Source organism: Callospermophilus lateralis, chromosome 1 (assembly GCF_048772815.1).
Source record: "Callospermophilus lateralis isolate mCalLat2 chromosome 1, mCalLat2.hap1, whole genome shotgun sequence".
Lineage (NCBI taxonomy): Eukaryota > Metazoa > Chordata > Mammalia > Rodentia > Sciuridae > Callospermophilus > Callospermophilus lateralis.
The window spans coordinates 114,899,426-114,927,037 of record NC_135305.1 but is presented as its reverse complement, the minus strand read 5'-3'; the positions used below and the strand labels follow the sequence as shown (position 1 = coordinate 114,927,037).

At 55.9% G+C, this 27,612-nt stretch overlaps 2 protein-coding genes across 2 annotated transcripts; one reads left to right on the top strand and one right to left on the bottom strand.

Annotated features, from left to right (window-relative positions):
• Positions 1–675: 675 nt before the first annotated feature.
• On the bottom strand, positions 676–7,234 carry Cryba4 (crystallin beta A4). The gene is made up of 6 exons (XM_076865038.1): positions 7,214–7,234; positions 6,843–6,893; positions 5,671–5,789; positions 3,871–4,012; positions 2,246–2,388; positions 676–823 (listed from the first exon to the last, which is right to left on the bottom strand). The coding sequence occupies exons 1-6, from the start codon at positions 7,232–7,234 to the stop codon at positions 676–678; spliced, it is 624 nt and encodes a 207-aa protein (XP_076721153.1).
• Positions 7,235–11,873: 4,639 nt separating this feature from the next.
• LOC143406303 (beta-crystallin B1) lies at positions 11,874–26,516 on the top strand. The gene is made up of 5 exons (XM_076865028.2): positions 11,874–12,047; positions 14,432–14,550; positions 19,224–19,356; positions 23,296–23,438; positions 26,333–26,516. Exons 1-5 carry the CDS (start codon positions 11,874–11,876, stop codon positions 26,514–26,516), a joined length of 753 nt encoding a protein of 250 aa, XP_076721143.1.
• The last annotated feature ends 1,096 nt before the right edge of the window (positions 26,517–27,612 follow it).

Below are 27,612 nucleotides of genomic sequence, written 5' to 3'. Positions count from 1 at the left end.
GTCCATCAAAGACAGACTACATACTCAGTCACAAAATAAGTCTCAATTCATTTCAAAATACTGAGACCTCATAGAACATGCTCTCCGACCATAGTGGACTTGTTTTAAGTTAACAAAAATAGGACTGGGATTTAGCTGAATCGTAGACACTTGCCCAGTAGACACAAGGCCCTAGGTTCAAACCCCAGCTCTATTTTAAAAATTAAATAAAAATAAAGTCTCTAGAAAATTCTAATAGTATTTGGAACTTAGATAACACACCTGTAGCCAGGCATGGTGGTGCATGCCTGTAATCCCTGCTATCTGGGAGGCTGAGGCAGGAGGTTGGCAAGTTCAAGGCCAGCCTTGGGAATTTAGCAAGACCCTGACTCAAAATTAAAAAAAAAAAAAAATAGAAAGGCACAGACAAAAACACACAGACCAATCACTGAGAAAATGAATCAAGCTCAAAGTTGGTTCTTTGAGATCAGTAAAATTGACAAGCACAGCTAACACCGGACCTTCTTTTCTTTTTTTATTACTTTGAGTTTTCTGTGCTGACTGTGCATGGACTGGCGGACACAGGTGCCGGGTTGGCGGGGTCGCGAGGGGAGGCGGAAGCAGAGGCGGTGGCCGCCACCAGAGCCAGGCCGTCACAGACACGCGCGCATGCGCTCCTCCGCGCCGGGCGCTGGCTCACTGCTGGATCCGGCGAATGCTCTGCACCTGGAAGGTCTGGGCGTGGGAGCCCCACTCCCGGAAATGCTTGTAGTCACCCGAGTGGTGATCACTCTCCAGCACGTACTGGAACCCTCGGTATCCGGGAAACTGAGAGCAAACCCATCTAGAAAAGGAAAGGGACGGAGGCAGAGGCTCCCAACGGCCCAGCGGCCCCCGGCCGTCATGGCCCTGGATGCGCCACGCGCACGGGCACACACACACACGCGCGCGCACACACATACACATACATACATACATACACACACACATACACACACACACACACACACACACACGGCGTGGGCCTTCGATCGTGCCGTTTCTTCTGCCGGGAACATCCTCCCGGCGATTCTTCGCCTGGCCCAGTTTCGTGTCCCTTCAGGTCCCAGTTTAATTCATTACGTCATCAGGGTCATCTGACCCACTCCCGAATCAGGCCACGGTCCCTGACTGTATCTTCGAAGCATTCGTATAATTTGATAATTTGAAGATCATTTGTAAAATGTCAGCTTCCCCGCCAGCAGGCAGCCTCCTGGTTAGGGACGTCTGTGGCTCACTGTCCCCCAGGGCCCAGCCGAACCCTGGCACAGAGGAGGAGCCCCACCAATACTCGGCAAATGAATGAGTGAAGGAGAAGCCCTGATCCCTCCTCTCTTACCAGGAGGCACTTTAGAGAAATGGCTACGTTTCAACTCGCCGATCCCTATGTTATTCGGGACAAGGACTGGTGTCTGCTTGTTGAGCCCCGCTTTTCTCTCTGCCAGAGACTCAAGAACCAGACTCCAGAACCACAGGGAGCCTTCGCAGTCAACTGGGAAAATGGAACTGAACTCAGCGATCAGCATGTGACCCAGCCTAGCCAATCAGTGCATCCCGTTCCTGTAAGCATCGTGATTGGTCCAGAAGGGACCACATGACCTAAGTTGGACCAATGAGCGTCTTCCCTGGACTTCGACGGTATCATGGAGCAAAGGACCCTCTCTTTCCCTGGGGCAGGTACCTAAGGACCCAGCTGCCACTTTTGCCTTTACTTGGGAGGCGCTCATCCGAGAATACAGCCACTCGGAGGCAGGCAGAGCAGGAGCCGGAAGGCAGCTCCGTCCTCCAGCAGTACCTGAAGCTAATTACAGGGGCCAGTGAACATTCTTTGGGTTTAAAGAAGCTTGGTGCAGTGGCACAGGCCTGTCATCCCAGCTGCTCGGGAGGCTGAGGCAGGAGGATGATGAGTTCAAAGCCAGCCTCAGCAACAGGGAGGCCCTAAGCAACTCAAAGAGACCCTGTCTATAGGGTTGGGGGTGTGGCTCAGTGGTTGAGTGCCCTGAGTTCAATCTCCGGTACCCCCCCCCCAACACACACACACACAAAAGAAGTTTGGTCTGGGTTTCCATCATCTGCAATCCCATACATCCTTCCTGATACCTCCTGTGCCTCCGTATTCTCCTCTGGAGTGTGCATCAGCCCCCAGCACATAGTTTTCTCAGGAAGTGTCACACCCCTCCCAACATCCTCTCTCTGCCCTGCTACAAGGAGCCTTGGACACACTTACGCCCCAGAGTGGACATGGAAGGAGCCCACTTCATTGCCGTCCCAGCCCATGGCCTGGAGGGAGGGATAGTCATCACTCAGCTCTCCTTTCCTGCCCAGGAAGTTCTCTTGCTCGAAGATGGTCAGCCTGGAGTCGCGGTGGTTCTACAGGCACAGGGAACAGGGTCAGATACTCTGGTAGCCAGCTGGAAATCCAGGAGCCTCTGCCCTTAGCACAGCCTGCCCCAGTCTCCCAGCTCAGCCTTCTTAGCAAACTTTGGAAGGGCACCAAGGTAGCAGGTACCAGGAACCTTATAAGATATACATCATTTGCGCTTCCAGAATTCATCCTTTCAGAAATTTCCACACAAAAAAATCATAGGAAAAAAGAATGTTCGTCATAAAAAAGGAGGGAAAACAATCTGAATGTCCAACATTAGGGGATCGATCAGATGTTAATCTGGGTGTTGCACCTGGGGTTACAGAAAAGACGAGAACCTCTCTGAGTTTCAGTCTTGACTCTGCCACTTACCAGATGGCTGAGCTTAGACCTGTCATATGGTGTTTCTGAGCCTTCATTTTCATAATTATGAAACAGAACCACCGCACCTACTTTTCAGGGTCATTTTCTGGGCTAGAGGGATGAGCATGGAACGAGGGATTGGACCCATGACAGCCTGATACAGGACCCTGCACATGCTCAGCACCTTGGTTATTTGTAGAACAAAGGAGCCCATGGACTTCTTAGTCACAGCATGGAATACTAGAGAGCCATGAAAAAATGGCACCATAGATGAGATATAACCTTCCAGAAGGATGATTGTGATATACTTGCCCAGTGAAAAAAACAGGTCTCCAGGCCTGAAGTTCATTATGACTCGTTTTTTTTTTTTTTTTTTTTTTGTGGTTCTGAGTGTGGAACCCAGGGCCTCCACGTGCTAAACATGTGCTCTACCACTGAACCACATCCCCAGCTCCCATAATTTCATTTATATAACAAAAATACGTGTACCTAACTATACATTGATGATATAGGTAGACACAGATATAGGGATGGGTACAAGAATAGCCATGATGTCATCTGTCAATCACCAACCAGAACAGAAAGCATCTCCTGTACTGTGAAGCAGCTCCTGTCTCAGAGGTATAATTATCACAACTTACTTTCTTATTCTAACATTTCAGGTTTTCCCCCCTGAATTATGAATAATAAATAAGGTGAAAATAAAATAAAACATACCTTTCTGAGCCTCAGTTTTTCTCATCTGTAAAATGGAGTAAAGGTACCCACATCTACCCGTACCCCATAAGGGCAGTAAAATATAAAGTGGAAGGGCACCCCTCCTCCCCAGCGGGACCTGCCTCCCTGCATCCACCTTCTGCCAGAGCCCCCAGTCATGAAGAGGGACAGGGGTCCACAGGTGCTGACATCCTAACCAAAGCTGCTGTAAGTGGACAGTAGCTGGCGGGGTCTGTGTCCTGGTTCCCCAGGACATGGGGACTGGGACCTCATTTCAAGAAGAAGAAACTGAGGGTCAGAGAGGAAAGAGACGGCCCACGTCATGCACCCTGATTGCCACGGTGGCTGATGCCCAGCGTCCCCTGGAAAGGCCCAAGCCTCCCGGGGGGCCCGGCGGTAGGACTCACAGCGCAGGCCACGGGCCGGAAGGAGGTGAGCCTCTGGGCCGGGTAGGCCGTGTTCCCGCTCCAGGCGTCCCAGCCCGGGTACTCGCCGCGCTCCAGCACGTACTGCTGCCCCTGGAAGCCAGCGTGCTCAAAGCCCACCCACCTGCGGGCACACGGAGGGAGGGCCACCCTTAACTCCTGGGCAGTGCCTGGACACAGTTGGGGTGGCTCCCCTCGGGGAGGGGCTGCGACGGTGGCGGAGCAGACAGAGGCTGGGTCGCTGCGAGACCCCCCACCACGCCCAGCTCAGTCCCCACCAGGGGACCGCTCGGCCCCAACACCAGCGGCCACCCACTTGCCGTGTGTCCCGCAGGGAAGGGGACTGCTCCACGCAAGGGGCTCTGGGAATGTGCAAGGCTGACCACAGGCTGCCGGGCCTCAGCGGGATTCCTGTGACCCTGCGGGACCTGGCAAGGGGGGCCTCTCTCCACCACCCCCACCCCCCACCCCCGTCTCTGAGCGTGCAGTGGCTCCTCAACTACCAGGTGCTCTGCCCTAGTGGCCTGCCATGTGACCTCTTCAGTTTTGTGTCCCCCTAGGGAGAGAGACACAGGGGGCAGGCACTGGTGCACCTGCCTCTCCTGTCTGCACAGAAGGTAAAGGTGTGGACCTGCCGGCTTCCTGGCCTCCTCCACCCCGGTTCCATTTCCCCATTTGCAGGAAGCAGAAGCTAAGACACAAATGGCCCCAGGTGACCTCAGGTGTCACTCACAGGCATAGCTTTAAGGGACTCACATACCAGACCTTGTTCTCCTTCCAGTGCACTTTCCAACCCTCTAGAACCTTCTAGCCACTGTGATAGCCACTGGCACCAGGCAGCTGATTAAATTTGAATTCAATAAATGAAAATTAACTAAAATAAAATAATTCAGCCAGCGGGTGGGAGCCTCGTCCCAGCAAGCACCAAAGGGCTCAGCCTAAATGACCGCTTCCAAAGGGACCCCAACCCAGAGAGGCACCTGGGGGGTGGGGGGTACCAGGGATTGAACTCAGGGACACTCGACCACGGAGCCCCAGCCCCAGCCCCATTCTATGTTTTATTTAGAGACAGGGTCTCACTGAGTTGCTTAGGGCCTCACTTTGATGAGGCTGGCTTTGAATTCTCGATCCTCCTGCCTCAGCCTCCTGAGCCGCTGGGATTGCAAGCGTGCACCACCACATTTTGCCACACTGTCCACATTTGAAATCCTCAGTGGTCACATGTGGCCAGTGACCCTGAACTTGGACAGTGCAGATGTAGAACTTCACGGTGGCAGAAAAGACTACTAAATGATGCTGGTCTACAAAGTCTCAGTATGTTATTGCTGTGTCCACCTCTCCTCCCGCTCACTAGAGTCTTTAATTCTCTGAAAAGAGATCACACGCAGTCTTTCAGGCAGTAGTATTTAGTTTAAAATCAGTAACACTTTTCACTGTATTTTTATAGCTACTGCCTATTTTTGGTAAGTGGTGTTGGCTTTCCATTTATGCCCAAGAGGGACATTTCTAGACTCAACATTCATTTCTAAGGATGGTGTCCCACAAAGTTGGCTCATCCAGTGGGCATTGACAACCTTAATGGCAGCCCTGTAGTTGGGCAGTGAACAACTTGCACAACCTTACATGGCAACCCTGCACCCTCCTCAGCACTACACTAGAGGACACAGGTACAGTTAGAGCCTGGGAAGTCAGGGCTGACAACATGTAAAAGTCCCAGCTCCCCCCTCTAGGTCCCTTTTGGTCCCCCACCCTAACCCCAACTCAGTCTCCCTGCAGACTCACGCTCCACTCAGGACTTTCAAAGATCTCACGGTCTCAAAACCCAGCTCCAGCACGCTGGGGCATTCGGCCGTGAACTCATGCCGCCGGCCCTGGAAGCCCTCCTCGTCCCACACCACCATCTGTGCCAGAGAGAAGGTGGACATGGGCGGACATCAGAATCCTGTGGGGCAGGGTGTTGGGGGCGTCCCCAGAACCCAGAGTCCAGCAAAGCGGGTGAAAGGGGGTTTGCCAACTGGGACCCCCCAGGGCCTCCAGGGCCAGGCCCGTAAGGGCGGTGAGGGCCCTGAGAGCACAGGCCCCGGGAACAGTGGCTTCTGTCTAGCACCCTGGACCTCTGCCCGATGGAAGCGTCTCAAGACCTTCTCCAAATCTGAACTTTCATGAGGGACCTCCAAGTTCTTAAAATGGCGCTTTTCTTCCCCCTCAACATAGACAGATCAAAGAAAATCGTGTGACTAAATGGCGCTGGCCTAGGTCTCAGTGCTGTTATCGCTGTGTCCCCCGCAACCCTCCCCACAGCTCACTAATCTTTTTTTTTTTTCTTTTCTTTTGGTACCAGAAATTGAACTCGGGGCACTCAGCCACTGAGCCCCATCCCCAGCCCTATTCTGCATTTTATTTAGAGACAGAATCTCACTGAGTTGCTCAGGGCCTCACTATTGCTGAGGCTGGCTTTGACCTCGCAACCCTCCTGCCTCAGCCTCCTGAGCCCCTGAGATTACAGGTGTGCAAACTGCACCCAGCTACTAATCTCTTTCTTTATCTCTCCAAAAAGAGATCTCCCGTAGTCTCTCAGGCAACAGTATTTAGCTAAAAATTAATCACATTTTTATTGTGTTTTTACAGTGGCCACCTATTTTTGGTACATGATGTTGGCTTTCAGTTTGTGCCCAGGAGGGACATGTTTAGATGATGGTGGCCCACAAAGCTGCCTCATCCAGTGGCAGTGACGACCCTAATGGCAGCCAAAGACGGTGGCAGTTCAAGTTTGGAAACCAGATGGCCCAAGTTCAAGTTCAGTCTCTCTGCGTGACCTTGCAGGCCCTGTTCCCTGAGCCTGGGTTGTGTCCTCTGTGAGATGGGCATTCAGACCCCTCCCCCAAGTGAGGTGGGGTCCCAGGGACTGGGGCTTGACCTGTGTCCTCCCACCCTGGCCGGGGCCCCCTCCCTACCTTCCAGTGTCCCGCCGACTTGGTGCACTGCAGGGTCATGCTGCCCCCTTCCTGGGCAGGAGAAGAACAGGGTGACCACGCGCCCTCACCCCCTGGGTCCCGCAGCCTCGGAGCCCTGCTCTGCGCCTCTCATCTGCTCACTGTGGGAAAGGCTCTGCGGCGGCCAGCGGGTGGGAGCCTCGGGCACCACTGTGTTCTCAGTGAGGGTCGCGGGAGCCCGTCTGGGCGTTTGGGGCGCCCTTTCTCGGTCAGGAAGAGGACGGCACTTGGGATGACGCAGTGGCATCTGCAGGGTCGGGGGGCCTGGGCTCCCCCCCTCCCAGGGTGCTGGCCAGGACCCTGATCCCACCCCTTCTCCAGCGGGGACTTACCGAGATGGGCCCAGAGAACATGTCAGAACTGGGACCAGCCAAGGTCAAGCTCTTATAGGCAGGGAGGGGAGCGAGGCCCCTGGGGACAAAGCCCCGACTCAGCAAGTGAGCCCTGGAAACAAAAGCCAGCGCTGGCCACAGCCCCAGTGAGAGGTGTCAGCAGCCCTGGGTTCAGCGGGGAGGGGACAGATCGGGTCACCTCCCCCAGAGACGGGCACGGGGAAGGGGAGCGGCACGAGGTCCGCCAGAGTCAGCCCCACGGGGCCCCTGAGGGGGGCAGGAGTCCGAGCAACTGGCCGAGGAGCCCCAAAGCGTGGCCAGCTGTGTGACCTTGAGTGGGTCATTTCCCCTCCAGCTGTGCCTATAAAGTGGGATGGAAATGAACTCCATCAGGGGGCCAGGAGGTGCCGTTTGACTTCCAGTGGAGCAATCAGGGCAGGCTGCATGTTGGAGGTGCCATTCTAGGAAGCGTGGGGAGGATTCGCACAGGGTGAGATGGGAAGAGGCGTACAAACGTGGGAACTTAGAGCTGGTGGCCCATTGGGGTTGGAGCACAGAGATCCCAGAGGGAGTGAGCGAGGCCGAGGTCTGGCCAGAGCCCCAGACGACTCTACGGGCAGGAGCCAGGAGCCGATAGTTCCACAGGCGTAGCACCTGCCACACCCAGGGGGCGCAGAACTCCCCGCAGACATCCCCCCCCCTGGCCCCGCACCCCCTTCTACTCCCAGAGAGGGAGGAAAGAGCGTGGCTGGGAGTCACGTCACTCAGGGTGAAACCCAGCCCTGCTCTTGCCATCTGGGCCCCCAGAGGAAACCTGAGCCCTGCTGGTGCCCGCAGAATGGCAACATCCACCGCTTCCTGGAGGGGTTAAAGCAACCCTATCCTACGCATTACTTGGAGGAAAGAAAAATAAAAGTTAAGACTGCGGGCTCAGCAGGGCGCAGTGGGGCTCACCAGTGATCCCAAGGGCTCTGGAGGCTGAGGCAGGAGGATCGTAAATTCAAGGCCAGCCTCGGCAACTTAGTGAGGGCCTGTCTCTAAATAAAATATAATATAAAAAAGGTCTGGGGATGTGGCTCGGTGGTTAAGTGCCCCTGGGTTCAATCCCCAGTACAAAAAAGAAAAGACTGCAACTTAGGTTCTTTGTGCGTAAAATGAGTGCAACAGGTTGAAGGGGTGTCGCCTGAGAGGGGTGTGGGGGGGGTACAGTTCTTGTGTGAATCACTGGTGCACAGCATGTGTCACTGTTCCAGGGACATAAAAAACATTAGGCACTCCCACCATCTTTGTCATTGTCATTACTAAGAGTAAAGGTGCTTATTAAATAATCACTCGAGAACAGCAGGAGCACTTAGCTTCTGAGGGCTCAGAGGCTGGCGATCTGAGAGGCCAGCTCGGACAGGTGGACAGGGGTCGCCTCCACTTCCCGTCAGACCGTGCGTGGGGTCCATCCCAGAGACTCCGCCCTCCTGGTGAAGATGACAGGCACCCAGGCCGTGGAAGGCCCAGAGCGGAGGGGCCCAGCAAGGCCACTGTCCCTTGTCCCCGCCCCCGCCCTCTGGCAGGGCGCCTGGCCAAGGGGGCACGGAACTCCTCCAGACGGCCTGGCCGGCAGCGCGGACCTGTGGGTGGCCCCACCGCTGTCCCCTCTGTGGTTCCGCCGGCCACCCCGGCCTTGGCCTGCGATAAAAGGCTGCGGAGTGGGGGAGGGGGCAGGGGCTGCGGCGGCAGAGCTGGCCCCAGGCCAGGGCCACCCTGGACCCCCAGAGAAGAGCAGCACCGTGTAGAGACCCCCTACGCCACCCACCCCACCCTAGCTGGACAGCTCTCCCGCCCCTCTGACCCCCGCAGAGAGCAGGCACATGGCAGGACCTCCACCCAGCCTCCTGCTCCAGGCCTGCCTCAGTGTCTCCACTTGAGAAATGAAAGAGGCCACTCGGCTTCTGTCACCAGCCACCCTGTTGGGAGTCTTTGCTGCCCTACTTGAGTCGGGGCCCTTTGTCTCTGAGTCCCCTCGTGTCCCTGGCTAGTGTTCTTCACTCCTCCCTCCAACAACCATTCAGTCACCAAATCTTGACACAGGGCCCTCTGCAGGCCAGGCCCCACGGCAGGTGCCAGAGGTGACCAGCATGTGGCTAAACCTGGGGCTTCTCAGAGGAGGCGCTGGCCACCAGCTCTGTCCCTGGCACCTGAGGGTCGTGACTGGGGGGCCACAGAGGCAAGCCAGGAAAGGAGGGGTCTCCAGGTGGGCAGAAGAGCAGGACCCAGTCCCCGACGTCCAGCCTACCTGAGCCCAACAAGACCTGGCTTCCCACCTAGGATCAGGAAGTCAGGCTGCGGCTGAGGCCAAGGCCAAGGTCAAGGTCAGACAGCGAGAGCACCAGGCCCGGAGGCTGCCTGCACTGGCCTGGGCTCCCCGCCTGGCTTTCCTCGTCTTTGAAATGGTGGGATGGAAGGGCCCCATGAGGCAGGTTGTCCTGGAGAGTGGCACAGGGGACAGTGGCCAAGCACTGGGCACCGTGCTTAGCACAGGGAAGGCTCCGAGCAGTGCACGGGCCGGTGCTCAGTGTCACAGGCCTTCTGCTGGGTGCAGCTCCATTAGGGACACGGGTGCTCACCCGTGACCGCAGACACGGAGACCCCTGAGGACAGAGTGTCCCAAACCACACAGAGCCTCGTGGCTGAGCCAGGACGCTCACCCAGGTCTCCTGCTGTCCAGGGTCTCTCCTTTTCCCTGCCCCCGGGGACGGCCGCGGGGACCTGGGGGCCCATCCCTGGAGGGGGCCGTGGACAGCGAGGAGGTGGAGAGCTGCGGACCAGGGCTTCTGCTGTGCGCTCGGGGTCACAATGGAAAGTGCTGGTCTCTGCAGTGACCCGGGCAGGGCTGGCCCCGGCCAGGCCCCGCTCCGGCTGCTGAGCCAGCTCCCGCTTTGTGCCCCAGACTATAGGGCCCAGTGTCTGCCAGATTATAAAATGGGGGGTCGGCCCTGGTCACCCACAGCACACGCCTGTCCTCCACCAGGAAGTGGCAAGTCCCCAGGTAAGAAGGAAGCCACCGAGAGAGCCGAGGGGAGGGGACGAGGGGAGGCCAGAGAGCCGTGGGTGGCCCCGAGGGCCAGGCGGGACCTCCAAGATGAGAGAGGGGACGGGTCAGAGGCGGGAAGAGACGCGGAGCAGAGAGTGACAAGAAAGACAGGGGCTGGGCAGACGGACCAACAGGGAAGGGTGCGCAGGGAGAGACAGACAGACAGACAGACAGAAGGACACCAACAGCAAGAAACAGGAAGAGGGAAGGAGGAGGAGAGGGAGGCAGAATGGAAACGCGGACAGGAAAGGAGGAATCCAGCCCCCGGGGGAGGGGAGCGTGCCACGGAACGGGGGCAGGGAGGGCTGCGAGTCCCAGATGTGGCCCAGATGTCTGTCCCGCAGCCTGGGCGAGCGTCCCAGAGTGGCCACAGTCTTCCTGCCCACCCCCCACAGACAGCCCAGCAAGCAGCTGGACCCCAGGGTCTTCTGTGCCCTCGGGGGTCCTTCAGGTATCTGCAGAATTGAAGGGAGCACCCCCCCCACCTCCTCAGGGACCGTCAAGGCCTCTGTCAGACTCAAAAGAGTCCATGTCCCCCATGCGACGAGGAACCGCTGGAATGAACCAAAGCCTCCCCACCCAGCGCCTCCGCAGCCACCGTCCTCGTTTGAGAACCCTGGACGGGCACCCGTCTGCGGGCCCAGGGCCAGGCCTGCGTTTGCACCCACACCTGCCCCAGAGAACGCCAAGGGAGAAGCCTGGGAGCGGGGAGCCCCCGTCCTCTGAGCAGACGTTCACCAGGAGTGTCCCCTGTGCTGGGCACAGAGTCGAGCGGGGGAGAGAGGGGGACCAGAGCAGAGCGAGCGAATGGCAGGGCGTGCGCAGCCCAGGGCCAGGGCCAGCTGCTCCAGTTGAAAGTGGAGCCCTCCTGCCTCGTGGCCCGGGCAGGGCACCTTCCTCCGTGGCCTCAGAGGGCTCCAGGGAAGGGTCCTGGATTCTCCAGGGGGATGGGGCGTGGGCCGGGACTCCTTAAGAATCCCCAGATGCCATTTCTCCTTCTCTTCCTCGGGTGAGGTGAACTGAGATCGCACTCGCAAATAAGTGTGCTAAGTGTGTGAGGGTCTGGGGTGGCCACCGAGGCTGGAAGGGAGGCCGATAGAGGGAAGGGCATGGCCAGTGGAGGGGACAGCCTGGTCGAAGGCCTGGAGCAAAGACGCAGGACAGGGAGGGAGCCCAGGCGGGAAAGGCTTGGCTGGGGAACAGGAATGGGCCACCAGGTGCAGTGGGCCCAGCGGCTCAGGAGGCTGAGGCAGGAGGATCTCGAGTTCAAAGCCAGCCTCAGCAACAGTGAGGCCCTGAGCAACTCAGTGAGACCCTGTCTCTAAATAAAACACAAAATAGGGCTGGGGATGGGGCTCAGTGGTCGAGCGGCCCTGAGTTCAATCCCTGGTACCAAAAAAAGGGGGAAGGGGACAAAAAGAACTTCGAGGCACACGTTTCCAAGGAGAAAGAGAGGCAACGGGTTCAAAGATGGCTGAAGACACAGCGAGGGGCAGGAGCGTGGGAGACAGCTGGGGTGCCACCCCTGGATTCACGGAGGCCAAAGCATGCTCTCTGGCTTTTGCAGGAGGAGCCATGTCTCAGCCCACCAAGGCCTCGGCCACCGCCGCAGTGAACCCAGGGCCCGATGGCAAGGGGAAGGGGACCCCACCCACAGGACCAGCCCCCGGCCCCGGGCCGGCCCTGGCCCCGGCAACCGTGCCCGTGCCCACTGCCAAAGCAGGGGACCTGCCTCCTGGGAGCTACAGGGTAAGGACCCGCTGGGCTGGCCGCCTGGGTGCCCCCACTGTCCCCTTCCTGTGCGGCCCTCCCGGCCCTCCTCCTCTCTCCTCCTCATGTCCCTCCTTACCCCTCTCCTCTCCTTTCCCCTGTTCCTGTTTCCCACCCTTCCTGTCCCCCCTCCGTCTCTCCTGCGGGGCCTCCTCCTGCCCAGACACAAACGTGCCCCATCTAGAGGCCAGGAAAACCGTCAGGGGTCTCAGTGCACCCGGAAAGAAGGGACCCATCGCGGCCCTGTGACACAACAACTGAAATGCGGCGCCACGTCCCCCAACAGGGACCATGGCCGAGCGGTCAGCCTGCACAGAGCCCCCTCAGAGCGAGTCAAAAGCCACGAGCAGAAAAGGGAGAGGGGCCTGTCCCTGGAGAGTCACCCGGGCAGCAGGGGGCCTCCTGGAGATGGGTCCTGGGGAGCAAGGCCTCCAGGCCCAGGTTTGGTTTGGACCTGGGGGCCAGAGCTGACCACCCTTGATTCATGATATGGCTGGCCATTATTTATGTAGGTTTATTTAATCATTAATTTTATTCAATTTTTTTTGTACCAGGGATTAAACCCAGGGATGCTTCACCACTGAGCCACATCCCAGCCCTCTTCATGTTTCATTAGAGACAGGATCTGTCTGAGTTTCTTAGGGCCTCACTAAGTTGCTGAGGCTGCCCTTGAACTTGTAATCCTCCTGCCTCAGCCTCCTGAGCCGCGGGGATGACAGGCGTGCGTCCCTGCGCCCAGCTTACTTTAATTTTTAACCATGCAGCAAGCACCTGCAAGCCCACGACTCATGTGCAGGCCAGGGCTTGGTGGAAAGTCTACCTGACCTAAGGCGTCCTCATGAGCCCACCTCTCTTCTCCCTGCTGCAGGCAGCCACCACCCCACCCTCTGTGTTCACAGATAAGGATTTGCTTTATTTTCTTATATTTTAATACATTGTTCCTTTAAAAATCAGGCTTGTTTTTCGTTTACTGAAATCTGAAGTATGTGATTCTCTGCGTTTTCTTTTTTCTTGCCACTTACTGGGATCCCTAGGGTTGAGCATCTCTGCAGTTGCCCCTTTTGGTCTGCGGTATGACATGACTGTCACCCTCCTGCCAAGAACCCCACACCTGGTTGGCCCCCAGTCTTGTTCGGAAACAAAGCGGCTGGGAGGTGCTGTTTGCTTGTTTGTTTTGAGACAAGGTCTCCCTGTGCTGCCTGGGCTGGCCTCAAACTCCTGGGCTCCCGTGATCCTCCCTGCTCAGCCTCCAGAGTAGCTGGGACCACAGGGGCACCCCCCCTGTCCAGTCTTGGCTGGGGTGCTCTAATCCCTGACTTCCTGGGCTCTGACTCAGGATCTTGTCATGGACGGACCAGCCTGGAAGCGGAAGTGCTGGTCAAGGCAGTGGGAGCCCCTTTCTTTTACAGCTGGGGACTCAGGGGCTCAAGAAGGCGGGAAGCTGCCTCTGCTCAAGTGATAGACAAAACCTTCCCAACTCGGGTCGGTGAGCGCATGACAAACCTGAAGGTGGGGCTCAGTGAGGAGAGGTCAGATCAAGGTCTCGCCGGGGTTGTAGAGGGGAGCCTGGCCAGCATTTCCTATATCCCGGGCTGCAGATAGAGAAACAGATCAGGTTGGGCACAATGGCACACATCTGTAATACCAGCAGCTTGGGAGGCTGAGGCAAGAGGATCATGGGTTTGAGGCCAGCCTCTGCACCTTAGCAAGACTCTGTCTCAAAATTAAAACAAAACAAAATTTTAAAAGAAAAAAAATTTTTTTGGGATATAGCTCAGTGGTAAAGCCCTCCTGGGTTCAATCCCCAGGACCAAAAGGAAAAAGAGACAGATCCGCCCAGACCTTTGGCGGAGGAGCCCTTGGCATTTGGAAGGGTTGGGTAAAGGGGACAAGGATAAAGAGAGGGAGAGAGACCCAAACCCCAAGCAGCAGTGACTGAGCAGCGTTGTTACTGGTGCTGCTAAGGGGCGAGCTCAGGGGCAGACACTGGAGCCACAGTTCCAGGGTGGAGGAGGAGGAATCCAGGAAGGCTTCCTGCAGGAAGCAACATCTGAACCCAGAACATGCTGTCTGGTCTAGAACCTGAGTCAGCATTAGGAAGGTGCTCTAGGATGGGGGTTGTGGTAGAGAGCATCCCAGGCTGGAGGAACACACCAAGAAAGTTCTGGAAGGGAGGCCCAGGCGTGCCTAATGATGGTGCAGATCTTAAGTGGGGGTGGGGACGGGAAGACAGGGTCATCTCACGAAGCACGGCTCCTGACGCTGTCCTGGGCCTCGTGCACACCCTGCTCCGATATGAGCACCACCTGCCTCTGTCCAGGTGGGTTGGCTTGGACCTCACGCTGCCCCCTTCCCTCTTGCAGCTGGTGGTCTTTGAACAGGAGAACTTCCAGGGCCGTCGGGTGGAGTTCTCCGGGGAGTGCCTGAACCTGGGGGACCGTGGCTTTGAAAGAGTTCGCAGCCTCATCGTCGCCTCCGGACCGTGAGTGTCGGGCAGGGTGGGGACGCTCCCTCTGCCGTCTGTGGTCACAGATCGATGACATGATAAGAGCACATTTGCCAGGCACCCGCTCTGGGCCTGGCCCATGCTACTGCCCCCTCTGATTTCCCACCCTCCCTGCAAACCTCAGGAGGAGACAAGCTTTTCCTTCCCATTTGACAGACGAGAAAACTGAGGCTCAGAGAGGTGCTCTGACTAGTATAAGGTCACACTGAGGGTGAGTCACGTCTGGGTTCCAAAGTCTGTTTCTACTACAGAAGGAATCGGAGCCTATTCTGAGGGCAGCAGGAGGCCAAGAATCAAGTGTCCAGTGCTGTCTCTTTGCAGGGGCATCAGGCTGCCCTGGAAATAATAATAAGGACCAGCAGAGTATCCAGTAGGCGTCAGGCACTGCGGGAGGGCTTTACCTTGCTGGCCGCCCCTTGTAGTATGACAGAAGAGCGGTTCTTTTAGGCGGAAGGGGTACCAGGGATGGAACCCAGGGGCACTTGACTGCTGAGCCCCATCCCCAGCCCTATTCTGTATTTTATTTAGAGACAGGATCTCACTGAGTTGCTTAGCACCTCACTAAGTTTCTGAGGCTGGGTTTGAACTCACGATCCTCCTGCCTCAGCCTCCCCAGCCGCTGGGATGGCAGGCGGGCGCCACCGTGCCCAACCAGAAGAGCTATTCTTATCCTCACTGAAACTGGGGCTCCCAAGGGCTCAGGGCATTGGCCCAGGCCACCTAGAGGTAAGTGGCCAGGTCGGCGTTTGACTCAGGTTGGTCCATCCTTCCTCATGTCCCCCTGCCTGTTCTCACTCTGGGCTCCTCTGGGCCTTGATGACCCCCATGGACAGCAGAAATGCCCGTCTCTCCGACGGACTGGCTCTCCCAGCACCAGCCGCTGTCAGCTCACTCCCAGGACAAGACCCATGGCCCCCTCTGCTCAGGTTCCCGGCTCCAACCCCCCAGGGAGCTTGGGAGCCTGCATTCAGAGCTTCTGGGAGATGGGTTTTGAGGTCAGACTCGTCCAACTCTGTCCTTGGCCTTGGGTGGCCTCTGCGCCTCAGTGCCTCATTGCTGAGTTGGGGGGAGTCGTGAGCCCCGCCTGGCCCTGCCTGGGTCATTCTCGGGCCAGCGCTGTGTGGGCATTCAGACATGGGGGCAGGTCCCCACCCCTGGCCCTGTGAGCTCCCCCAAGCCAAGGTAGGTGGCTGCAGGGAGGCGGGGGCGGGGGCAAGAGTGCCTCCTGTGCCCACCCCACCCCCACTGTGGTCAACAGCCTCAGCCCCACCCCGGCCCCCAAGCCTGGTGGGAACAGAAACTGCCGGATGTGGCCAGCTTGGGGTTTCAGGCTGCTTTGGGGGCTGTGACTCAAACACAGAGTATTTCACCTCAGAGACAGAGCTGGTGTCTGCTCTGTGCCCAGGGCTGTGCCCAAAGGGGACAGAAATGGCCCTGTGGTCCACAGGGCTGGGTTGGAGCCAGCATCCTGTGGGAGAAAAGGAAGGAAGGAGATGGAGTGGCCGGGGGAGGGAAGGCGAGCCTGCCTGAGATCTGACCCCGCCGTGTGACCTAATGCTAGAGATGTGGCCCCTGAGCCTCCATTTCCCTGTCAGTGAACTAGGATTCCCAGCCCTTCCTCTGCTGGCTCAAAGAAGCCAGAGTGGATGAGAAGAGGCATTGACGTGACTATTTAACATTTCCCATTCTTGCCGGGTGCAATGGTGCAGGCCTGTAATCCCAGCGTTTTGGGAGGCTGAGGCAGGAGGATTGAAAGTTCGAGGCCAGCCTTAGAAACTTAGCAAGGCCCTAAGTAACTCAGTGAGGCCCTGTCTCAAAATAAAAAGTAAAAAGGGCTGAGGATGTGGCTCAGTGGTTAGGTACCCCTGGGTTCAATCCTTGGCACGAAAACAAAAACATAAACAAAAACTCCTCATTCTTCTACCAAGGCCTCCCTGGGGGATGTGGGGGAGGGTGAGCAGCGTGGCAGCGCCACACGGTGTGGATCTCTCCTTAAGCTCAGACCTGCGGCTGCTTTCCTTCCCTTTAATCATAATGATGCTATTTCTTATGACTACTCCATGTCGGATCTTTCACACACGCCATTCAGGACCTCACATCCTGACAAGGCAGTGACAAGATTTTCTTTCTTTTACTGCCCCAATGACAAGCAAGTCAGCGGTCAGCTGAGTCCAGTGAAGTTGCCCAGGCTGGCCTGAAATGGGTGATCCTCCTGCTTCAAAAGGGCTGGGGACGTCGCCCAGAGGTGGAACGCCCCAGGTTCAGTCCCCAGAACTGAAAAAGAAGGGGGTGAAAACATGAGCTGGGGTTACAACCCAGGTCTGTTTCCAGATTCTCTGTCCTTTTAAAGTATCTTTTTTTTTTTAGTTGTAGATAGATACCTTTATTTCATTTATTTATCTATTTTTATGGGGTGCTGAGGATCGAACCCAGGGCCTCACATGTGCCAGGTGAGTGCTCTACCGCTGAGCCACCACCCCAGCCCCTGATCTTATATTCTTAACATTGACAAGGCATCTTCTTCTAAGCCTCCCTCCCTTTCTGCCCATGCATCCATCCATTTCCCTTCCCACTCTTCTTTGCATATACCTATAGATCAATCCGTGCAGCCATCAGCCCATTATCTAGCCATTCTCCATCATCTGTTTGTCTATGCATGCATCCATCCATCTATGCGTTCATCCATCCAATCTGTCTACCCATACACCCATCCATCATCTATCTATCCATTCATCCATCCATCCATCCACCCATTCACCCATCCATCTATCCATCATCCATTCATCCTCCACCCATCCATTCACCCATCCATCTATCCATCCACCCATCCATCTATTTATCCATCTACCCACCCATCCATCTACCCATCTGTCCTCCATCCATCCATCTATCCATCATCCATACATCCATGTATCCATTCATCATCCATTCATCCATCTACCCATCCATCTATCCATCCACCCATCCATCCATCTATCCATCCACCCATCCATCTATTTATCCATCTATCCACCTACCCATCCATCATCCATCTATCCATCCATCATCCACCCATCCATACATCCATCATCCATACATCCATGTATCCATTCATCATCCATTCATCCTCCACCCATCCATCAATCCATCCACCCATCCATCCATCTATCCATCCACCCATCCATCCATCTATCCATCCACCCATCAATCTATTTATCCATCTATCCATCTACCCATCCATGATCCATCTACCCATCTGTCGTCCACCCATCCATCCATGTATCCATCATCCATACATCCATGTATCCATTCATCATCCATTCATCCATCACCCATTCATCACCCATCCATCTATCCACCCATCCATCCATCCATCCATCCATCCATCCATCCATCCACTCACCCATCCATCCTTCATCCATCATCCATCCATCATCCATCCATCCACCTATCATCCATCCATTCATCCACCTACCCATCACCCATCCTTCACCTACCCATCATCCATCCACCCACCCATTCATTTCCCTTCCATTCCAGACCAGAGCTAGGGCAGATCCAACATAAGCCCACATTTTCAACTCTTTCCCGTCAGTTTTACTGGCTCATCCCTCAGATCAGGACCTGAGGATTGGTCCAAGATGACACATCATCATTGCCATCCTTCTGGGGACAGGATTACTAGCAGCCCCCAGGGAGATGATGCCCGTGGCCATGCCCCGCAGCTCTCCCTTGACCCTGGGAACTCCTGAACACTCAAAAACACATAGAAAGGTCCAGCACCCCTCAGCCTTCTCCCCAGAACCATTGGCCCCTCCAACACAAACTCACCTCCCATCCTAAGTCAGGATGTGCAGAGAGATGGGGAAAGCCCCCACTGGACTTCAGATTCCTAATTAGTCCTCATAAAGGACAAATGGCATGCCACACGTCACCCTCCTCTCCCACGGCCCCATACCAGCTCCTGGGCATCTCCGGATGCTGGGCCAGTCTCTGTGAAACTCATATCAGCTTTCCTCTTGGTCCTGCGCCTCCGGGGCTATCAGCTATTTCATATGTCTCATTTTCAATGGTTTTGTTGAACACAAATAGATATCTTTTAGAAGGACTTTTGAAGCCCTTTTATAAGTGGAAAACTAGTATCATTTATAGTAAGTTAAAAAGTATCCATAAAAAAATCTCACAGGGAGCAGGAAAGTGTCACTGTGACCCCCTTGCCTGCTCAGGACTGGGCAGGTGACCTGTTTTTCCTTTCTTACAGAAAGAGAGACTGGTGATTGTTCAAGGCTCATTAGCAGGAGGGCCTTTCTCTTTGCTGTGACCTGGCTTTAATGAGATCTCTCTTTGGGGTCACTGGGCCCAGGTCCTTGTAGTACTCAAAGCGTGTGTGAACCTTACAGTTGCAAAAGGTTTGCTCAGATAATTACACTCAATATCCCATTTCAGCTTCACCAAGTCCTGAAAAATAGGCATTTTAGTGTCGAGGAGGAGCAGCCACCTGCCGCTCGTCACAGGGCCTAAGGGGTGTGTCCTAGAATGAACCCAGGCACCTTAGGCCACTGGGACGTCCCTCTTGGCCTCAGGGCTGCTTTGCCAGGGGAGAGGGAGGGCAGCCGGGAGGGGCATCGGCTGACCTTTTCTCCGTCCCTCCCCACCCTTCCCACATCCAGCTGGGTGGCCTTCGAGCAGTCCAGCTTCCGTGGGGAGATGTTCATCCTGGAGAAGGGCGAGTACCCTCGCTGGGACACCTGGTCCAGCAGCTACCGGAGTGACCGGCTCATGTCTTTCCGGCCCATCAGGATGGTGAGTGGGCTCCGGCACAGGGGCTGGGGATTCGGTGGCATGGGTCAGAGGCAAGTCTGAGGTCCCCCTGCAACCTGGCAAGGGAAAGAGAGAAGGAATGGCGGACAGAGAAGCCCGGTGACCGTGGGTTGTCAGACACCCATGGGTTCCTGAGCTCATCCATGTGTCCAGCACCCGGGCACTCACTGTGGGCACCAGGCTTTGTGCCAGGAACCCCGGGCAAACACCACCTGAAAAGCAGGTGTTTTGCCAAGCACGGTGATGCACGCCTGTCATCCTAGAGCTCGGGAGGCTGAGGCAGGAGGATCTCGAGTTCAAGGCCAGCCTCACAATAGCGAGGCCCTAAGCAACTCAGTGAGGCCCTGTCTCTAAATAAAATGCAAAATAGGGCTGGGGGTGGGGCACAGGGGTCGAGTGGCCCTGGGTTCAATCTTGGTACCCCCAATCCTGCAAAAAGCAGGTGTCTTCCTCATCCCGTGCTGTGGAGATTGGAATCAGCCTCCCAGAGGTGAGAGATAAAGGTTTCAGTGTCTCCCTTGATTTTTGGAGGTGGCATTGTCATATCCTTGATGCCACCTTACACCCCCCTGGGCAGCTCTAAATCCCAGGGCCATCCCCAACGTGCCCGTGGACAGTTGTGCCGTGGCTAACAAGGGGTGCCTGTGGAAAGGCCACCAGGGCTTCCTGGTAGTCAGCCTCCTGCCGTGGGAGTCGGCACACAGAAGATTCGAGGCGGGTAAGTGGAGCCGGCCCACGTGACTGTGGTATTTGCAGAACGCTGAGTCGACAGTGAGTCACCAAACCTCCCATCTGCCTCACCGACGGCAGCCCCCTCCAAAGGTGACCGACTTTTGTCTTTCGAGATGGAAAATTCATGACTGTGGTTGGCGGCTGTCCGGGTGCGGGGAGCCGCTGTTGGGCACAAACACAGCTTCCTAATGGACTCTGTAAGAATTCCTAGGTTTGTCTCCCCGTCATTGAATGGCCTTATATGACCATCTATGCCAGGGAGCTTGTTGGAAGAGGGGTCAGGGCATTTCCAGAAACTTCCAGAAGTCTGCTGGCTGAGGTAGTGGCTCTGGCATTTGGTGCTGTTAAAACTCAGTGTTGGCCACTCTGCATGGAGATGTGCTGTCAGGATATCGTACAAACCTGGGGTTGAATATACGGTGAAACATTTTTTTAAAGAGTGTAAGACACGTTAATATTATATGGGTCACCTATTATGATTACAATATTTGTAGATATAATGTTTACATAAATTATAGTATTAAAAAATCATTTTTGGTACCAGGAATTGAACAAAGGTGCTTAATCTCTGAGCCACATCCCCAGCCCATTTTTAACTTTTATTTATAGACAGGGTATCCATAAGTTGCTAAGAACCTCACTATGTTGCTGAGGCTGGCTTTGAACTTGCAATCCTCCTGCCTCAGCCTCTTGAAACCACAGGTGTGCGCCACTGTGCCGGGCTAAAAAAAAAAAAAAAAATTAAACTTCAACAGCTCAAACCCACCCAAACCAATTAATTCCAAATCCCTGGGGCTGGGTGGGCCTACTTTGGCCAGGTCCTGCCCTAGGCCCCAGGGGCACAACATCAAGATCCTTGTCCCCGCGGTGTTCACACTATGCTCAAGAGGCAGCTAGTGGCCAGGTGCAGTGGCATATGCCTATGATCCAAGCAGCTCTGGAGGCTGAGGCAGGAGGATCGCGAGTTCAAAGCCAGCCTCGGCAACTTAGCAAGGCGTTAAGCAACTCACTGAGACCCTGTCTCTAAATAAAATGCAAAACAAGGCTGGGGATGGGGCTCAGTGCTTCAGTGTCCCTGAGTTCAATCCCTGTTACTGAAAGAGAAGAAAGAGAGGCGGCTGATGGAAACTTAATCAGTCTGTAGTCCCGCACCGTGGCGGGCGCTGCCCGGGCCACACAGCCTCACAGGAAGGTGAAGGGGGGACGTTGGGGCTCTGATGTTGGGGGCTGGGACTGGTCAGGGAAACTGGCTCCTGAAGGTTGGGACCACATGGGCCGTGAGAGGACCGAGTGTGAAATCCCTCCAGGGGTACCGTGTGCAAGTGGGGTGAACTGGGTGTGGCCGGGACATTAGGAGCTGCCCGTGTGGCTGCAGCAGAGAGGGGGTGGCGAGGGGCAGCAGATGGAGGGACTCCAGCAGAGGACAGTCTTGTAGGCTCTGATGGGCCGGGTCTTGAGGGGTCTGTTCTTGGGCTCACCAGCAGCAGGGAGCCGCAGGCTGGCTTAGCCTTCCTAGGCCCCCAGGTCTGTAACAGTGACAGGTAATGGCTGTCACCATTAGGTGGCCACCGTGGGCTGGTGACCACACTGCAGGCATTTCTCATCATGGCTCCATGGTGCCCCTGTCCCATGCCTGCCTCACTCCACACACTCATACCGCGAGCACTTGCCCCCCAGGCGTATGCCCACCTCCCACCTTCCCCTCCGCTTCTCCTCCGCCTCAGCCTCCTCCTTTTCTGCCTCACACTCTTATATAACTGCCAAGGCCCCCTCCAATGTCCCCCTTGGGTGAGGCCTTCCCTGGCCCCCTTCCTGCCCTCTGGAAGAGGGATCTGACTTCCCTCATCTACAGTCTTCCACGGAGCCTTTCACAGAGAGATGCTCCTGCAGCCTGACCTTCTCCCGATGGCCAATGATACTGAATCAGCCCAGCACCCGTTTACTGAGCACCTACTATATGCTGGGTGCTTTGCCTGCCTTTCATGGAGCCCCCACAACAGCCCTCAGGGGCAGAGGCTGCATAGCAACCATGTTCGAAAAAACAAAAACCAAGGAAAAAGAGGCTCAGAATGAAGGGTTTATGGCCACAGAACAAGTCAGGGATAAGGCTGGGACTTAACCCCGGCTCTGCAGACATCAGAGACCCTTGAGGTCGGCGCTCTTCCTGCTGCTCTCGCCCATCCACCTGGGCAGCGGCTCATCCCTTGGGCCTAGAAGAGCTCTTTTGAAAAGATGGGTGATCGCTGCCCTCAGAAATAACTGGTATGAGGCGGGCGCCGCAGTGCACACCTGTCATCCCTGTGGCTCTGGAGGCTGAGGCAGGAGGATCGTGAGTTCAAAGCCAGCCTCAGCAACTTAGTGAGGCCCTAAGCAACTCGGTGAGACCCTGTCTCTAAATAAAATATAAAAAAGGCTGGGGCTGGGGCTCAGGGGTTATGTGCCCTGGGTCAATCCTGGTATCAAAAAGAAAAAAAAAAAGAAAAAAAGAAAGAAAAGAAAAAGAAATAATAAGTGTGCTTAAAAAAACAAGATCCAGGGGCATGGAAACACTGACAGTGGAAGTGAGCACAAGTCACATGGCCACCGCAGGGACTGGCCTCTGGCAGCTGTTGCTGAGCCCTGAGTTGAGCAGGTACAGTTCCCAGTCCCAGCCTGAGAGGACTGTAAGTCCATTCTACAGATGAACCAACGGGGGCTCCGAGGGGCTGGGTAAAATGCCCAAGGTCCTCAACACATAAATATCAGATGTGGGATTTGAACCCAGACCTGTGTTCCCCTAGTGCCCCCCCGCGACTCCAGGGTCAATTCATAATTCCAGGAACCAGCTGACCAGAGGGCGTCTGACTGAGCTCCTGATGTCGGACGGACACGGATTTCTCTGAAAGCTTTTGCACTTCACTGGCTGTGTGTCGTTGATCAAGAAAGTTGACCTCTCTGGGCCTCTGGGCCCTTGACCACAATAACAGAAATAACAAATGCATTTTTGAGCATTTAGCGCAAGCCGAGAATTGTGCTCAGTGCTTTGCATGGATGGACTCATGCCACCCTTGTGTTACCCAGTGTCACAGAGAAGGCGGGTCCTTCCCGGCCAGGTAGCGGTGCTCTCTGGAGACTCGGTCCTCCCTCTCCTCGCCCGGAGGCCCCACTATGTTCCCGCTTTGCGTTGCTGACCCAGCCCCTCCCCCGCAGGACTCCCAAGAGCACAAGATCAGCCTGTTTGAAGGGGCCAACTTCAAGGGCAACACGGTGGAGATCCAGGAGGACGACGTGCCCAGCCTCTGGGTCTACGGCTTCTGTGACCGCGTGGGCAGCGTGAGGGTCTCCAGCGGGACGTAAGCACCTTCCCCGTCCCCGCCCCGGCCAAACGCAGAGGGCTTCAGGGCTCCTGGGGAGGCCACGCCCCACCCTGGACTCCCAAGGGGTGCTGCCTCGCGCCAGCAGGGCGCTGTTCCCCTGGGGACCCAGCGACTTGGAGGATTCCATGTCGGGTGATGGGTTCTGAAAAGCTGGTGATGGAGAAAGGGACGTTGCTGGGTCAGAGGGGCACTAAAGGACTCCTGGGGGGCGGTCAGAGCTGGTGTGGATGCAGGTCAGCCTGGGGGCAGGGCACCGCAGGGAAGCCTGAAGCCCTTCAGCGGGGTGAGCCTGTCAGGAGAGGGTCTTGACCCCCATCGGATGTGCTGAGGGTCCCGGGGAGCCCCTGTTCCTCTCTGAGCGTCACTCTTGCCCCCTGAACAAGGGGTAGACAAGACTTCCATCTAAAAGGGAACTTTCTGCTTCAAAGTCCCAAGTGTTAAAGATTCCCAAGCCAGACACAGTGGCACTCGCCTGTCATCCCAGCCACTCCGGAGGCTGAGGCAGGAGGATCGCAAGTCCACAGCCAGCCTCAGCAAAAGTGAGGCCCTAAGCAACTTAGAGAGACCCTGTCTCTAAATAAAATACAGAATAGAGCTGGGATGGGGCTCAGGGGTCAAGAGCCCCTGAGTTCAATCCCCATCACCAAAAAAAAAAAAAGATTTCCAAACAGAGGGCCCCACAAGCCTCTGTTCATGAGAACACAGGGAAGGGACGAGGCCCAGAGAGGTCACCTTCTCCATCTCCCTGCCCTCCAGCCATCTGGCCAGGCGCTCTGGTCTCCTCTGGCAAACGTGAGCCTCCTGTCTCTCCACCTGCAGACTCTTCTCGAGTTCCCACGGTGCTCTATGGGAACTTTTTCTTGTTCGTTTCTTTTCCCTGAAATGGAACCCCGTCTCCCAAGCCACCTGAAATACACTGAGTCTCTCCAGAGAGGGGGGCACTGCGGTAAGACACGGCCCAGGGAACAGGAGCAAAGAAAGCCCGGTCCCTGCCCAGCAGGGGAGACCCCAGGTCCCCGTGAGATGGTGTCCAGAGATGCCAGGAACAGAGGGCCCAGATAAGGCACCCACGCTGCCAGAGGTCAGAGGGGGCAGGACAGTTGTGGGGACCGGGCTGTGCGAGCTGGGGGGAGGGCGGGCAGGGGTTTATGTGCAGAGGCTGAAGCTTTAGCAGACTTGAGAGGCCTCAGACATGATGGAAGTCAGGAATGATAATCATAAGTCTTCAGAGTGTTTACCACGGAGTAAGCCCTGGGCCGGCCCCTTTAAATGGGTAGTAATCACATCCTCATCAGCGACCAGTGAGGGAGGTGTGTCCCCACCCCCACCTCCTGCACGGTGCCATCTGCACCTGGATTCTCACAGCCTGTCAATGCAGCCTGGCTGTGTGTTCCCAGCCTCACTTATGCACAAAGGAAACCCATCTTGTGAAACCAGGCTCTCCCTCTTGTTCAGCTCAGTAGCAACCAGTCCCTAAGCCCCAGCCACACAGATTAATCCCATTCTTCCCTGAGCCCCGGGTTTCCATGTCCAGTGGATGAGTATTAGTCTCCTTATCCCCCACAGGCAATGTGCTTAGCAAACACTGTAGGTGTGGCTTCTCCATCTGACCCCAGAACACACTTCATAAACCAGGCGCCAGCAGCCAGATGCCATGGTTCATGCCTGTCATCCCCGTGGCTCGGGAGGCTGAGGCAGGAGAATCCTAAGTGGGAGGCTGAGGCAGGGGGACCGCAACTTAGACCTTAAGCAACGCAGTGAGACCCTATCTCAAAAAAAAAAAGAAAAAAGAGTTGGGGATGTAGCTCGGAAGTAAAGCACCCTTGGGTTCTGTCGCAAGGGGGCAAAATCGCAACATGAGCAGTCGAGGGGAGAAAGAAAGAGTGTCCATGCTTTATTCACTCAAATCACTCACTACAGTTTCACTCTATAGGTTCTTAATCAAGAAAACAACGATCCCTAATGCTAGGCACTGCAATAGACATGATTGATTCACAGCAAACAATTCTAGATTACTTCTAAGCACTGCAAAGCACACTGGATCGTGGCAGGCTAGTGGCAGGCATTCCCTCCGTTTGGTCAGTTCGAAAGTCTCAAGCCCGAGGCTTTGCGTCCAGCCGATGCACACTCACTCGGATCAGGTCCAGAACCCAGGCAGGCTGTTCCTGGCGTGGAGTGGCCCACCAGTTGAGGAGGGGGTCATGGGAGCAGCTGCTCTCTCACCAAGGTCCCCACGAGGCGGTAGGTAGAGTTTGAGAGCCGTGAGGATCCCGCAGAGACAAGGGATGGGTTGTCAGGTCCTCATGCGGCCTCCAGCGCGAGCCATCCTGGTTCTGGCTGCTGGATCCCTGCTCATTTGCTGTATTATTTATACTGAATTTTGGGGTGTTTTTTTGACCCCCCTTTCCATCCTTATCAACTACCAGGGATTTCTCAGTGGCATCATTGACTACCCTGAGGTCAGAAGCATCTGGTCGGTGGTCACCACCAGGGTCTTCTGGCCTTTCCCTCCTATCAGGCGAGGACAGCCTGCCCGGGCTTCACTGTCTTTATGGGGCGAGGGGAGGTGACTTGTCTGAGGCCACCCCGGAGGGCTCTGTGGGGTGCCTGGTGAGGCTGCAGGTCAAACTCGAGTTTTTAAAATGGAGTGGCTCAGGCTCAGGCCCCAGGCCATCCTCGCAGGTTCAATCCCCAGAATCCAAAAACCATGGAGCAGTCAACTAGCCACGTGCCACTCTCGGGAGGAGGGACCGGAGCCCCATCAGAGAAGGGACGTCCTTGCTTCAGGGCACACAGCAGCAAGGGGCGGGGCCGGTCGGAGGGCGGCCCGGGGCTGAGCGCGGCTCCACGCTGCCCCGCTTCCCCCGCAGCTGGGTCGGCTACCAGTATCCAGGCTACCGCGGGTACCAGTACCTCCTGGAGCCCGGCGACTTCCGCCACTGGAACGAGTGGGGCGCCTTCCAGCCGCAAATGCAGGCCGTGCGCCGCCTGCGTGACCGGCAGTGGCACCGCGAGGGCTGCTTCCCGGTGCTGGCCGCCGAGCCCCCCAAGTGAGCCCGCCCTGCACCCCTCCCGCGCCCCCCCGCCCCCGCCCCCCCCCATGTCCCCGTCGTCCCCATGCAAATAAAAGTTCCTAAAGCCGAACGTCTCCTGAGTCTGTGAGCCCAGGTGTGTGGCAAGGTCCCCTCGGTTGCTACCCGGTGGCTTCCTCTGAGTCCCAAAACAGAAAGAGCGAATGGGGCAAAGGGGTCTTGTTGGTCTGTTTTTGTGGTGCTGGGGATTGAACCCAGGGCTTTGTGCCAGGCAAGTGCTCTACCAACTGAGCCAAGTCCCCAGCCCCAAGCACAGTTCTTTCTACACATCATCCTTCAGACTACTCTAGGGGATTGGGGTTAGGATCATTCCATTTCATATGTGAAAAAAAATGAGACTCAGAGAAGGAGAGCGACTCCCCCTAAGTCACACAGCTAGCAAGCCTAGACTTGAAGCCTGGCACCAAATCTGTGTTTGCCAACTCTCGGATCTTTCGTGCACCGCCTCCTTGTTTTATTGTATTTTATTGCATCGGAATACCACCTGGTCTGCTATGTACTCGGAATTCTTATTTACACAGACTTACTGTGTTGTACCTAAATACACCGGTTCGTAAATAAAACTTTATAGCACTCCAGGAAGTAGACCATCAGTATCCGATACCAGAGATAGAAAGCAATCCTATAAATAAATCCTATAAATAAAGAAGAACTGAGTTCTCAGCAGACACCTCTGCCCACCCAAGCCCCTGAGCCGGTGCCCTGCTTGCTCCTTGGATTAGCAAGTGGAAGACACTCGCCCCTACCCCCACACCTGATTCAATCAGTGAAGATGGAAGATTGTGTTTGTGTGTCCCTTTGGTGTTGTTGAACCCTGGTCGAGGTCCCACCCGGAGCCATCTCTGTTGGAAGTCCCCACCACTGGTTATTGACTCCTGTGTCAACAGTGGACATTAGCCATGAATCCATGCAGGAAGCCTGGGGGTGTTGCTATGGAGATCTCACAGGAGGAGGGAGTACCTAAAGGACCAAGGGAGGGGGAGCTCCCTTGGTGGAGAATGAGGAAGATGATACTCCAGGCCGAGTGAACAGCAGGGTCCTCGCTACCCCATATGACA